We start from the raw sequence: 13,553 nt of genomic DNA, 5'->3' as shown, positions 1-13,553 counted from the left end.
CTTCATCCCTGCCCATTCCAAAGCTTCCCAAGCCCTTCCAGTCACTGGCCAGGAGAATCCATGGTGTGCCCCAGGATTCCAACCCCTCACTCCCCTGGATGCCACTTGGACCCAAGGGATGCTCTGTTATTTTCCTGTTGGTCCAGAGGCAGAATCACCACATTTGAATCACAGCACCACAGAGTCATTTGGGTTGGAAAAGCCCAGCCACTCCTCCAGCACTGCCAAGGCCACCACTGCCCAGTGTCCCCAGGTGCCATGTCCACAGGGCTGTTAAACCTCTCCAGGGGTGGGGACTCCAAACTTCCCTGGGCAGCTGTGCCAGAGCTGGACAGCCCTTTCCAGGAAGGAATTTCCCCAATACCCAGCCTGAGGCCGTTCCCTCTCCTCCTGTCCCTGTTCCCTGGGAGCAGAGCCCGACCCCCCCGGCTGTCCCCTCCTGTCAGGGACTTGTGCAGAGCCACAAGGTCCCCCCTGAGCCTCCTTTTCTCCAGGCTGAGCCCCTTTCCCAGCTCCCTCAGCCCCTTCCCAGCTCTGTTCCCTTCCCTGGACATGCTGCATCCCCTCAATGTCTTTCTTATCATGACAACTTCTCTGAGCAACCTCACCACCCTCATGGTAATAAATATTACCTTATATCCAGTGTAAATCGACCCTGCTGCTGTTTAAATCCATCAGCCCTTGCAACAGGTCCTGCTGCAAAGGTTTGTCACCATCTCCCCTTCAAGTACTGGAAAGGAAATGAAATGAAATACAAAAAAAAATGCAAAAAAAATCATTTTAAAGGATGCAGGAAATGAAAAATAATGAGTACATATTTGCTTTTTGAGCTGCAGAAAAGATTAATAGAAGGACAGCAGAAAAAGATAGCAATGTTCCAGCTGGGCACCTGATAAAATTGTAGATTCCTGGAATGCTTTGGGTTGGAAGGAACCTTAAAGCCCATCCCATTCCATGGGCAGGGACACCTCCCACTGTCCCAGCTGCTCCCAGCCCTGTCCAGCCTGGCCTTGGGCACTGCCAGGGATCCAGGGGCAGCCACAGCTGCTCTGGGCACCCTGTGCCAGGGCCTGCCACCCTCACAGGGAGGAATTTCTCCTGAATGCCCAATCTAAACCTATTTCAGATTCTGCAAAGGGAGTAGCTGGGAAGGAGCAGAGAAAACCAGGACACCTGGCACTGCTCGTGTTTGATCTCACCTTAAATTGGCTTTATTTACAGTCTCACTCCTGGCTGTTGCCACTGGCAACTGTTCTTGAGAAAGCAAAATCTCCTTTTGCATTGTAAGGTCCAGGAAAGCAAACAGATTGCAGAAACCTTCTTGAGGCAGAATTTAAGTAACACCATTAGCAAGGAGAATAAATTGGTACCTGCCCAGGAGGAATTCAACAGCTGCTTCTCCTTCCACAGCCATTAGCAGTGTGTCTGTGGGAAACAATCTGTCCTCAGTGCTAAAATAGCTAATAAAAAATAAATTTATTTCTATTAGGGTTTAATTTTTGAGTTTCAGGCTCTAACGGAAAATAAAATCTGTCAGTGCCTATTATTTTTAGAAAAACCTGTGCTCTCGGATTGATCAAATTGGAGTGAGTAATTGCAAAATCAAAGGGGTCTTTAAAAAATTAAGGAGTTGCAGGAAGAGTGTAATAAAAATCATTAAGAACTGTGATTTATTTCACTGTTTCCCTAGGTCTGAGATTAAAGGTGTTCAAACAATGCTCCTGATAAATTTAATGCTGCCACTGAATGCCAGCTTGTAGGAAAGATTCTGGGAATGTCAGGAATAATTCATCCTGCAGCTGCTGCCTGGGATGGATGGGACTCATTGATTGGCACCTGCTTGTGATGAGTGACAGTTCAGGACTTGAGCTCTGAAGTCCCTTAACTGCAAGGATTTAGGGAGAAAGGGGATTTTAAGGGAAGCAAACTGCAGGGTTTGTGTCTGGTGTTATTTTCTCTCTCTGGAGGTCATGGGGTGGTGCTGAGATGGGAACTGGGGCCTTCAGGGTCCTAAAAATCTTCCATTCATCCTCCAGGTCTCGTCCCCCATGTACAAATCTCTTGTCCCAGCTGGCCAGCAGTGGGTTCTGCTCTCTGGCAGGGTCTGCAGGCACAGAGGAGGTGCTTGTGGGAGCCCTCAGGGGATGATGGGTCCCGCTGTACCCTCAGAGAGAGTTCAAGAAGTCCTGGAAATGGAATCCTCACAGCAAGATATTTGATTTCCACTTACCCTTCCCAGAGCCCTAAAGATCACCCCAGAGAACAGCTCCTGTGCCCTGCTGATCCCCCTGGTGCTGGGATTTCCATGGCTTTGGGGCAATGGGTGTCAGCTCTTCAGAACCCCAGACTGGTTTGGGTGGGGAGGGACCTTAAAGCCTATCCAATGCCATGGCAGGGACACCTTCCCCTGTCCCAGGCTGCTCCAAGCCCAGTCCAGCCTCGGACACTGCCAGGGATGGGTGGGTCCTGCTGGAGCCTGAGGGATGAGTGGGGACAGCCAGGGCTGAGGGTAGCCTTCCCTTGGCTCAGCCTGGGCTCACAAGGGTGGGAACTCCTTATTTCTGCCCTTCCTGCATCCTCCTCCCAGTTTTCCCCTGGTTCCCATCTCTCTTTGGGAGTTGCCTGGTGTTTGGGCTCCATCCTCTTTAATTCTCTAGAAACAGTGCTGAATTCTTGAGTGACTCTCTTTGCTTTTGAGTAAATCCCATAAACCATGGTCACAAAAATGGAATTTATGGCATCACTTTAAACTAATGGGCTGAGATATCAACACAGCAGTAACTTGCTAATGGAAGAGTTAATTCAAGGGACCTTTTCCAGAGAGAGGACTGAGGCTGCTGCTGTTCCTGGTTGGGACAGTCAGTGCACCCTCAAGAGGCCCAGGCAAGTTCCTGAGAAGGGGAAGGTGCTGCAGCTGCCTCACAGGGAGGATCTCTCTGAAGGAAATTCAATATCTTGGTCATTCCTGGACTAAATCCCTCTGCCCCACAGTGCTGGGTTTGCTTTCTATGTGTGTTCCACCCTGTTCTTGTCCCAAAGCACTTCCTGGCACTTCCAGCCTATTTTGTTCATTAACCCTTTCCCCCCCTGGAGCAGGGTTGTTGTTTTCCCAGCTCCCTGGGGCTTTACACCCTCAGTTTCTGGCCAGTTCAGTTGGTGCCATTGTGCTGCTGCTGCCCTCAGCCAGGCTCAGGGATCCCAGAGTTCTGGGGCAGAACAGGAGCATCCCTGTGACCCCAGAGCTGGTTTCCATGTCACTGAGCAATGCACAGCTCAGGGAATGATCCTGGAGTTCCAGTGCTTGCTCTGTCCAGAGGTCTCAGCTCACAGGGTGACCTGAGCAAGGTGGGCTCAGCACCCTGCTGCCATCAGCCCTTTCTGCCTTAATGAATCTGATAGGCCTGGGATTGGGTGGAAAAGCTCTCCAAGATCATTAAGTCCAACCGTCCACCCTGCAGCACCACTGTGTCCCCAAGTGCCACATCCCCAAACCTTTGGGACACTTCCAGGTGTGGGGACTCCACCCCTGCCTGGGCAACTGTGCCAGGCCCTGACCACCCTTTCAGTGAGGAAATTTTCCCTGATATCCAACCTGAACCTCCCCTAGCACGATTTGGGATTGTTTCCTCTTACCTTGTCACTTGTTCCCTGGGAGAAGGGACCAACATCCACCTCCCTCTCTCCTAAGGAAGCCTAAAGCAAAGACTGCACAAGGAGAGTGCCCATCCCTGGATCTGGACATTCCCTCATGGTGCAGCTGTGTGCTCCAGCCTTCCCTTGCCTCACCAGCTGGATTCTTTCCCTGTTGGATGTGGTCTGGGATAGCACTGTGTTCTCCAGCATGGCAGGGACACCTTGGCATCCACAAAGGGAGAGGCTTTTGGGGACATCCCTTTAATGAGCTCATTTCCCATACGCAAACTCCCCTGTGAGGATGGGCAGGTACAGAATGCCCCCTGCATCCCTGACAATGTCCAAAGCCAGGCTGGACAGGGCTTGGAGCAGCCTGGGACAGTGGAAGGTGTCCCTGCCCATGGCAGGGGTGACACTGGATGGAGTTTGAGGTTGCTTCCCTCCCAAGCCAGTCTGGGATTCTGTGTGGCTGCAGCACTGGGGGTGCCACAGCACCTCCAGGGCAGGTGTTGGGGCAGGGAACAGCCTGAACAGAGGTGTCCATCCCTCTCCTTCAGCCACAAAATTGTCCCACCCAGGAGGGCCTTGGCCTTTTCCTCCCGGTGCTGGCACAGCGGGGCTGGGGTGTGTCCTGGCTGTGCCCGCAGGAGGCTCCGAGCTCAGGGAAAGGCACTGAATTGTTCATGCTGAGCATCCCATGCTGAGCCTCCCAGCTATATTTAGGGAGGAAGAGGAAGCACTTCACTCCCAGCTGCACATCCCCTGACAAGGGGTGGATCAGGGACAAAGAGTCCATCACGTTTAGTTCCTTCCTGCCTCAGTCCTTCAGAGAGTGGGAGCTGTCCTTGTGATCCAACATCCCGGATCCAGGGACAGCACCACAGGGAAAACCAAACTTGGAGACAAAGAGGGTCACAAAGAGGCAGAACAGCCTGGGATCTGCAGCAGAGCAGGGGATGGGGTGGGGCCCAGGTGTGGACAAGGTGTCTCAGCAGCCAAATAGCCTCCTTAGAGAAGGTGTGAGCACGGAATGGTGGAATTCCCAAAGGTTTTCTCCCTTTCCCTTGTAGAGACAAGGCAGCAGGAAGGTGGCTCTGCTGGGCTGGCAGTGTCAGTGATTAGAAGCAGCTCTCCATTGTGCTGAAGTAACCAGGCTTTCATCCCTCGGAATGGGAGCTGCTGAGGTGGAGCTCTGGCTCCAATGGCAGCTGGGCTGGGATCAAAACCCTAAATCTGCCATAAGGAACCTTCCTGTGGAACAACTCCCCGGGGTCAGGGGGATCATCATGGGGTTCGTGGGCTGTGGCATGTTGCTGGGTTCAGCTCAGGGCACTTCAGGTTGTCCCACTCTTTGGGAATCCTGAGCAGCGAGTTCCACCTCCAGGATTCCATGTGCTGCCTCTGGAGGTGTTCCCTCTGCTCCTGAGCACGGGCTGAAGTCACTGAGGGTGGAACTGCAAGGCTGCTTCTTGCTCCCATCTAAAACTGACTTTGTGGGAATTGTGCTGCTGGTAGCTGCTCCCAGATCATGTCTGCAGAGCTGCTGAGGGATTTAAGGCTTGGTTATTCCCAGGGCTCTGTCCCTGTGCTGGTTTTCCTTCAGCCCCATGGATGTGGAGACACTCAGCTGTGTGTCCCTGGCATCCTACTGCTTGTGGGATCAGAGTCAGGGAATGGCTTGGATGGGAAGGGACCTAAACCTCATCCAGTGCCACCTTCTTCAAGGGCAGGGACACCTTCTGCTGTCCCAGGCTGCTCCAGCCTGGCCTTGGACACTGCCAGGGATCCAGGGGCAGCCACAGCTGCTCTGGGCACCCTGTGCCAGGGCCTGCCTACCCTCACAGGAATAATTCCTTCCCAATATCCCATCTAGCCCTGCCTTCCTTCCTCTTAAAGCCATTATTCCCATCTCTTACCTGCAACTTAAAAACCACCTCAATTCCTTCCTAAAGCCTGAGGTTGGGATAATAATTCAAAAGGAGAAGTTTGCAGGTTTTTGCCAAGCACCATGACCCTGTTCAGAGTAATTTCTCACAATATTTCTCCTTGTTTTTCTGAGTGACTCCAGTTCAGTCACTTCCCCTGTCAAACAAAAGGAGCCTTAAATAACTGTGAGCCTTAACGAAGTGAGAAAGGGCGTCATGGTTCTGGAATTATTTATTTATCTTGGAGAGCAGGGTGCTGGCAGGTGGTGAAGTGTGCTGTGTTTGTTGGCAGCATGTGGCAAAGTGAAAAGCTGCTGCTTTATCCCAGGGATGGGCTCAGAGGGCAGTGGAGGAGTTCAGGGTGGAGCCACCCAGATCATTTTCCCAGGAGTCTTTTTGATGCTGTGCCCAGGGAAGTGGCTGCTGGTGGGCACAGGGCTCAGGATTGGCAGCCACCCCTGGAGTGGGATCTCATTCCTGGGCCCCACCTGGGCAGAGCATCACCTCCTGCTCCAGCCCCCACAGCTCCTTCCAGCCTGGGATGGTCCAGATCCCAGGCCAGGAGCCTCAGGAAGGGATGTTCCTGTCTGGGGGGAGCTGTGAAGGTGAATCCTGGTGAGTCAGGCACAGAGCAGGCTGGATCTGCCCTTCCCAGCTGCTGCTGTGGGGTTGCAGTTCCATCAGCTGGGAGAGCCCTGTGCTCACAGCTCAGGGTTTCTGCCTGTCCCTCTGGGCAGTCCAGATGTGTGTCCCCAGAGCTGGCTGTGCATCACAGGGGCATCCTCTACCTGGGGCTGTTGCGGGCTCTGCAGGTGGATCTCAACCAAAACCAAGCAAAAAAACCCAAATCAAACAAAAAAACCTCAAAGCCAACCAAACCCCAAACCAACCCAAGCTCACCAAAACCAACCCCAAAAAAACCTCTAGCCAAACTAAGACTCCTTCCAAAGTAAACCAAGCCCCAAAACAAAACAAACAAATGCAAAAGAATCCCCACAAGAAATCGCAAACCAAACCCAAAAGCCTCACAAAAAACAACCAACCAAAACCTAACCAACCAAAACTCCAAAGCTACCAATCAAACACTTCGTGCACAGAGACTTTTGGGTATTTTTAGGCATTCCCAGCCTGCAAAGATCCCAATCCCTGCACTCCTGAGCAGGAAGCAGAGGGACCTCATCCCCCCACTCCTGCATCCATTTATTGTCATTCCTGAGCAGAAATCCCATCTCTGGATTATCTCCAGGACCCCCTCAGCCTGGTTTTCCTGGTATTCCATGAAATCTGCTCTTTGCTGAGCTGCAGTCCAGGAAGAGCCTTGTTCCCAGGACATGGAGTGTAGCTCTGCACACGGGGCACCTTTAGTTGGTTTGAACTTCATTAATTTAGTTTGGTTACAGTAATTTCACGATTATAAGCCGCACCATTTTGACTAAAATTTTGGTCTGAACCCGGAAGTGCGGCTTATAATCAGGTGTGGCTTATATATGGACAAAGAATGAAAAGTTGCTGTTTTAGTTTGGAGGACAGGTGTCTACTGAGAAAGGCAGGAGCTTCTCTTTGAAATGGAGAATGTAAACCCCCTCCCTCCAAATTATTATAATTTTGAAATCAAGGGGCTCTCAGGCAAAGATATGGGAATTAGGAATAACAGTTCTTTACTAGGGAAATTAAAATAGAAATACAGTACTACAAAGAAACAAATTCCAAACCCTGACAAAGTCAGAGTACAACCTGACACCCCATCAGGCAGGGTGTTGGCAGCAGTCCCATTCCATGGTGGCTGCATCCTCCTGCAGTGACAGATGTGGCTCAGTTGGAGCAGTGCTCCTGTACAAGGTGCAGTTTCCCTCCGGAGCTCCAGTGGTGATGTGGAGAAATCCGGTTTTCCTCTGGAGTCCAGTGGAGAAAGGGGCTCCCTTAGTGTCCCAAAACCTCTGTTTTTATCTTGGTAAGAAATGTTGGGCTCTTCCCGCTGGCTGGAGCAACTCCCAATGGGATGCAGTAATTTTATCAGTGCCACAGTGGGACTCAATGGCCATGAGCAGAAAATGACTCTCTGGAGGAAGGATGGGTTGTGAAAAGATAAAGAACAATGCCCCACCTGGGTTCAATGGGTGGCCCATTAGCAGAATATCTCCCACAGAGATCAGGATCACTGCCCCCACCCTCAACAGATGGTGATAGAACAGATACCTTTCATCGCACTCTGTATTGTAATGTGCGGCTTGTACTCAGTGCGGCTTATAATCGTGAAATTACTGCAGTTATTCAGACAATCCAGGATGGTTTGGGCTGGAAGGGACTTTAAGGATTATCTCATTCCACCCCTGCCATGGGCAGGGACACCTTCCACTGTTCCAGGCTGCTCCAAGCCTGGCCTTGGACACTGCCAGGGATCCAGGGGCAGCCACAGCTTCTCTGGGCACCTGTGACAGGGCCTCACAGGGAAAAATATTTTTTGTATCTATGTAAAAATACCCAAAACCATATAAATAATGTATATTTTGTATATGTTCTTGTTTATAAAAAGCAGGCATTTATACCTTCTAGAAAAGGTTTTACAGCACAGAATGCATATATAAAAAATACATAAATCCCAAACTAAATCCATCCCTTCAAGTTTTTACCCTGGCCACACCTGGCCATTAACCCCCAGCATGCCTGGATTTTCTTCTCCCATTTGGAATATCCCTGGTTTTGGTTTGTTCAGGTTTGGTTTTGCTTTTGTTTTTGTTTGTGAGGAGGGATTTGATGTTTTTTTCCGATATTTCATTTGGGTTTGGTTTTTTTTCCCCCTGTTTTAAAGTATTTGGTTTTGGGAGTTTGGATTTTTAGGGGGAATTTTTTTTTTTAATTTATTTTTTATTATCTTTTATTTTTCTAATTGTGATTTTGAGCATTTGTCTTTTGGGGGGAGCTTTGTGAGGTTTTTTCCAGTGGTTATTTTTGTTTGGTTTGGAAAGGGACAGGTTTTGTTTGTTCTGGGTTGGCTTTTTTGGTTTTTTGTGGGGCTGGTTCCCCTGCTGACTGCTGATTGTTATTTTTGGTGTATGGTGTTTAAAACTCTGAAAATTACTGGATTTAACCATTAAATCTCATGTATCCCCCCGGGAAAATCAATTTGTTGGATTTGAGGACTTTGTATCCTTAAATCCTTAACAGGAGGAGAGGGAACAGCCTCAGGCTGAGCCAGGGGAGGCTCAGGGTGGATATTGAGGAAATTTCTGCCTGAAAGATTGTCCAGCCCTGGCACAGCTGCCCAGGGCAGTGTTAGTGTCCCTGCCTGGAGGGGTTTAACAGCCCTGTGCATGTGGCACTTGGGGACATGGGGCAGCGGTGGCCTTGGCAGTGCTGGGGATGGTTGGACTCGATGATCCTGGAGGAGTTTTCCACCCTCACTATTTGCAGGATTCTCACCAAAGAGAAGGATTCTCACCAAAGGAGGAGTTCTCCATCAGGGATGGAACCTGTGCTTCCAGCCCTGGAGAGAGGGGCTCTACAGGAGCCACCACAGCCTTTTCTTCCTTTTCCTCCTCTTCTGCTCCACTCTCTCCTGTGCTGCTCAGTCCTTCCCTGAAAATCCTCTGGGTGTTGGTGGTGCAGGATAGGAGTGAGTGGCTCAGGAGGAGCCTCTTGTGCCAGCATGGTTGACTCTGGAGGAAATGCATTCCCCTTGGTTGGACAAACTCATTGGTTTTAGCTGCCTTCCATTCCTCAGCATTCCCTGTGTCACATCCTAGCCTCTCTCCCATATTTTATCCTGTTGGATACAGCTGGGATTATTTCTCAGCAGTGCTCATGTCTGGGGGAATGTGCATGGTCCTCCTGGATGTCCTCAATCTGTGTACATGTTCCCATCCCCCCAAACTGCTTCTACAAATGTGTTGATAAGAAATCTGGAGTGTGGCTCTTCTCCAGGGATGTTGATGGATTTTGGGGGCAGGAGCTGCCCCTGCAGCAGTGAGTGCAGCTGCCAAAGAGAAGTGATAGAATTGTCCTGGTCAGGGCTCTTCCTGGGAGTTCAGGAGCAAAGGGAGGACTCAGCCAGGCTCTGGAGATGCTTCCAGGGAACCTGGCTCTCCATTTAATCCCAGTTTCTGATTGGATATATGGATATATCCCAGCTTGGATGTATGGATATATGTATGGATATATCTATGGATACATGGATCTCTCCCAGTTTGGCTCGGGGCTCCGTGAGGTCCCAGGCCAGCCCAGCTCCTGGCAGTGCCTCTGTCCCTTGGCACCCCTGTCCTGGGGCTGTTCCAGCTCTGCTGCTGTGCTGGGGGGGCCTGGGGGACAAGGAACTGTCCCTGGGTCAGCAGAGAGCCCTGGGGGCCAATGCTGTGCTGGGGTTAATGAATAGTTAATTTATTAATTGTCCTGACCCAGCAGGTCAGGGAGGGATCCCAGCCCTGGGGGCACCTCTGGAGTGCTGTGTCCAGCTCTGGATCCTCAGCACAGCAGGGACAGGGAGCTCCTGGAGCGGGGCCAGCACAGGCTGTGAGGATGAGGAGGGCCTGGAGCATCTCCGTGCCCAGGAATGGCTGAGGGAGCTGGGGCTGTCCAGCCTGGAGAGGAGCCCCAGCTGAGAGGGACCCTCAGCCCTGGGTGTCCCTGTGTGCAGGGAGGGGCAGAGCAGGGCCCAGGCTCTGCTCCAGGGCCCAGCAGTGGCACCAGAGGAACGGGCAGGGACTGAGCCCAGCAATTGCCCCTGCACAGGAGGCAGAACTTCTGCCCTGGGCAGTGCCCAGCCCTGAACAGGCTGCCCAGGGAGGGGCTGGAGTGTCCCTCAGCAGGGATATTCCAGAGCCACATGGACACATCCTGTGCCCTGTGCTCTGGGATGGCCCTGCCTGAGCAGGGAGGTGGCACCAGTGACCCTCTGTGCTCCCTTCCAGCCTGACCCAGCCTGGGATTTAAAGTTTCCCCTCATTTCTGTCTCTTGTATCCCATCATTAATGCCTGCCTGGAGCATTGCTCCTTGCCCTGGAGGATGTGCAGAATTTCATCAGAGTTTTCCTTGCTGTGCATCCATGGCACATCTGCGAGGAGCAGTAGGTGGTGAGACCCTGGGGACCAGAGCTGAGGGGTTCCAGGAGCTCCAGGGGAAGGCTCCTGAGTCACCCCTGAGTCTGAGCAGAGCCCTCAGGGAGGGAGAGTTTCCCTTTCCAGGCAGCCCAGCCCAGCACCAGCTGAAGGAGCTGTGGCACTCTGTGATTGCAGCTTAGAGCAGAGCAGGGGAGGGGTCTCAGCCATTTCTCTTGTGATGTATTTATCACCCTGAAGGACTCCAGAGGCAGTGAACAATTCCCTAAAACACCTGCCCACATTAGGCTGGGATCCCAGGGATGTTTAGGGTTAGTTCACATGTTGTATGGATGCTGTGAAACTGCTTTGAGCCTTGAATCTTTTGTTACTCATTGAATAATCCCATTGTTATGTTAATCCGTTTGGAAATCTCATGGGCAGTTGGGGCTGTTCTTCCCCACTCTGGATTTGGGATTTATTACTGGGCAGGAGCCATTTCTCCCCATGACACACCTGCCCCTCTGGTGGTGTGGTTCATGGCTGTGCTGTCACTGCACTAAAAATGGTAATTTTTGGTTGATCTGCTTTGGAATGGGTCCCAGGTTGGTTGTTCTGGTGGGAATGGGTCACAGGATTAGGGAGTGGCTTGGGTGGGAAGGGACCTCAAAGCCCAGCCAGTGCCACCCCTCCATGGACAGGGACACCACCCACTGTCCCAGGCTGCTCCCAGCCCCATCCAGCCTGGCCTTGGGCACTGCCAGGGATCCAGGGGCAGCCACAGCTGCTCTGGGCACCCTGTGCCGGGGCCTGCCACCCTCACTGGGGAGAATTCCCTCCCAGTATCCCATCCAACCCTCTGGCAGTGGGAAATCATTAAAGGCTTTTCTGGATCCTCTGGTTTGGGGTTTGCCCTTTAATTTGCTAGGTGTTCATGGATCAAATGTGGAGGGAGCAGAGTTTGATCTGAGGTATGACACTGTCACCTCCCACCTCCCCACCCCTGGCAGGGAGCTCAGCTCTGCAGAGCCTGGCTGCTCTGGGGGATCGGGATTTTCACTTCACTGGTGACACGGTGTCTCCTCTGCCATTGCTTTCATGGTGGCCTCACACACATTCCCCACCTTGGCACAAGAAAAATGAGTCTTGAGCACCTTGATTTATGCCAGGACTGGTTCCCAGTGCTGTGACTCTGCAGTGTCCCCTCCTGGCTCTGGCTCCAACAGGGACGCGCTGTAATTCCATGGGCAGGGATGGAGGAGCATCAGCCATGGCTGATTGCAGAATTTCAGGGGTGTCAGCAGTTTTCCCAACCAAAAAAGCTTTTAGCTCTTGGGCACAAAGTCAAGTGCCATTTGAAATGCACAGCCATCAAGTTTGGGGGGGAAAAAAAAATCCACAATAACCAAGGAGCCAGTCTGTTTTCCCTCTATTTTGGCTGAAATGCATAATAAGCTCTTAGCTGAGATAAATCCTAATTGAGGCTTCAGCCAGAGCTAAGGCTAAATGAGCAGAGCAGGTCTGGGAGACAAATGCAGCTCCAGCTTGTCAAAGTGAGCCATTCTTCACATGGAAAGAGGATTTGTGTCATTAAACCTCTTCATCTCCTCCCCCGTTCCCAAACACAGCTCTCCTGCCCCTGTCCAGAGTCACCCAAATCCACCCCAGTCCCTGGCACGTGGCTCTGCTGCTGCTCCTGGCCCATTGTCCCAGGCTGGGCTGCCCTGGAGTCACAGTGCCATGCTTGGGGTTGGGGTGACCTTGGCAAGGTCCCACCTCGAGGGAGGGCGTAGCCCCAGATACATACCCGTCCTCCAAGGCTCTGCCAGAATCCACACCACAGGATTTCCCTTGGGAGGGGCAAGGGCAAGGGCAAGGGCAGAAGGCCTGGGAAGGCTTTGGGAGGCATTTTAGGAGCCTCCCTCCTGGAAAGTGGGGCTGAAGGGGGGCAGTTTGAAGGCTCCAGCAAAGCATCCAACAGTGCAGCCCTCATTGAGATATCCCAGGATTCTGAGATGGGTTGGGAGGGATCTAAAAACCCATCCAGTGCCACTCCCTCCATGGGCAGTGACACCTCCCACTGTCCCAGGCTGCTCCCAGCCCCAGTGTCCAACCTGGCCTTGGACATTTCCAGGGATCCAGGGGCAGCCACAGCTGCTCTGGGCACCCTGTGCCAGGGCCTGCCACCCTCACAGGAACAATTCCTGCCCAGTATCCCATCCAGCCCTGCCCTCTGGCAGTGGGAAACCATTCCCTGTGTCCTGTCCCTCCATCCCTTGTCTCCAGTCCCTCTCCAGCTCTCCTGGAGCGCCTTTATGTCCTGGAAGAGGCTCTGAGCTCTCCCTGGAGCCTTCCCCAGGTGAGCACCCCCAGCTCTCCCAGCCTGGCTCCAGAGCAGAGGGGCTCCAGTCCTTGGAGCAGCTCTGGGTGCTCCTCATCCAGCAGGATGAGGTTGTTCCAGTGCTGAGAATTCCAGAGCTGGAAGCAGCTCTGCAGTGGGGGTGTCTCACAAGGGCAGAGCAGAAGTGGAGAATCAATTCCCTGCTGGCTCTGGGTGTTTATGCACCTGAGTTCCTTCTGGTCTCCTATTAGAGCTCTGTCCTACAGGAGCCTCTGGACGGCTTTACCTGCACCTCCATGTGGTGCAAAATTAGAAAACCACCAGCTGGGGATCCTAGTTCATCCCTACCCAGCTGCTCTCAGCATGGCCTGGGTTGGTGCTCCCTGGCTCCCTCACTGTTTCCTTTGCTGCAGTTCCATGTGGATGGCGAGTGGAGGACCTGGATTGACTACGGCCGTTTCCAGGAGCTGGTCAGGGAGCACGAGCAGAGCGGCGGCTCCAGGACCTTCACAGCAGCCGAGTACACGGCCAGGACTCCTCCCTGGGCCCTCTTTGGGGCCAGGGAACGGGGATTCGACCCCTTGGATGTGAGATTCCAGCGGAAGAACAAGGCACGGGACGTG

At 52.5% G+C, this 13,553-nt stretch overlaps 1 protein-coding gene across 4 annotated transcripts in view; it reads left to right on the top strand.

Annotated features, from left to right (window-relative positions):
* The window catches only part of LOC117005885 (S-adenosyl-L-methionine-dependent tRNA 4-demethylwyosine synthase TYW1-like), a 92,033-nt gene that overhangs the window by 77,665 nt on the left and 815 nt on the right, over nucleotides 1-13,553 (top strand). For all 4 annotated transcript variants that reach the window (XM_033077961.1, XM_033077960.1, XM_033077959.1 and 1 more), the window contains one exon: nucleotides 13,344-13,553. This exon is cut by the window's right edge and continues 815 nt beyond it. In XM_033077961.1, coding sequence (XP_032933852.1) covers nucleotides 13,344-13,553 — 210 coding nt within the window. The remainder of the gene's footprint in view (nucleotides 1-13,343) is intronic.

This window comes from Catharus ustulatus, chromosome 22 (genome assembly GCF_009819885.2).
Source record: "Catharus ustulatus isolate bCatUst1 chromosome 22, bCatUst1.pri.v2, whole genome shotgun sequence".
Lineage (NCBI taxonomy): Eukaryota > Metazoa > Chordata > Aves > Passeriformes > Turdidae > Catharus > Catharus ustulatus.
Note: the sequence above shows the minus strand (reverse complement) of the source record. Positions and strands in the feature narration are given on the sequence as shown.